This window comes from Arachis ipaensis, chromosome B07, assembly GCF_000816755.2.
Source record: "Arachis ipaensis cultivar K30076 chromosome B07, Araip1.1, whole genome shotgun sequence".
In the NCBI taxonomy this organism is placed as follows: domain Eukaryota; kingdom Viridiplantae; phylum Streptophyta; class Magnoliopsida; order Fabales; family Fabaceae; genus Arachis; species Arachis ipaensis.
In genome coordinates, this window is record NC_029791.2 from 122,684,505 (window position 1) to 122,685,417 (window position 913).

The following is a 913-nucleotide window of genomic DNA, read 5'->3' on the forward strand; positions in this document are numbered from 1 at the left end:
TGGCTCAAAAAGATCCTTAAGAACCAAGCCTGAGTTATTTAAAGACTGAGGATCCAAAGATGATGATGCTGGCAGTAAAGTGATTTCAATTCCCTGACCAGCATGGGAATTTGCTGACTCTCTATTGATTTCTGGGTGTTGAACACTTCTATTCTCGTTATTTTCAATGTATATGTTGTCATCATCACTACAGTCTGAAGTAGCTGGGAAAATAAAAGCTAGTTAGATTGGGTAAAAATCCATATCATTCAATAAGTTGCTTTTTACAATTGTAATGATAAAAAACAGATACATGTACTATAGGAAAGGAACAACAGATACAGTAAGAGTACTTAGATAGCCTACTATGAAGATACAAGAAATTGAGAAAATTCCAACAAACAAAAGAGTAAAACTTTTTCTAACTGAAAAACAATTAACAATCCAATTGGTTAATCAAGTTAATACCTGTTAATAACTAGCCACACACACACCAAAAACTCATTTCCTGCAACTTTTGCTAAACATACTGGGAATAGTCAAAACTAAGTAAAATACACCACTTACAAAGTTGGAGAACTTCGTTAGTTTGAATGGATTGAAATTAGAAGGAGCTTCAGAAAGGAAAAGCTCTAGATAGTGCAGCAGAAACAGACCACAATCATATGAGTTTTCTTGCTGTGGCAACTGTCATGAAACAAACATTAATCCACTAGACATTAGTAAAAAGAACCTTAAGAATTGGGAAAATAAAGGGAAAAAGATAGTTCCCCAATAGCTCAAAAAATATAACCATGGACAATTAAGGAAATTTCCAAATGATTAAAGCACAGCATATGCATTTCCTAGTTTTTGAAAATTAAATCTCAAAAGAAGGGATTTTTCATATCAAATGCATGCATCATCAGTAGTTTGCCATAGGATCCTAGCACAT

The 913-nt window shown here is 33.4% G+C and overlaps 2 protein-coding genes across 2 annotated transcripts in view; both read right to left on the minus strand.

Annotated features, from left to right (window-relative positions):
* The window catches only part of LOC107606207, a gene marked incomplete in the record, with an annotated part of 2,312 nt that extends 2,110 nt beyond the window's left edge, over positions 1 to 202 (minus strand). Inside the window, 1 exon segment of the mRNA XM_016308221.2 lies at positions 1 to 202.
* LOC107607904 (probable ubiquitin-like-specific protease 2B) overlaps positions 236 to 913 on the minus strand; it is a gene marked incomplete at its 5' end in the record, with an annotated part of 4,785 nt that continues 4,107 nt past the window's right edge. The window contains 1 exon segment of the mRNA XM_021106505.1: positions 236 to 666. Coding sequence (XP_020962164.1) covers positions 481 to 666 — 186 coding nt within the window.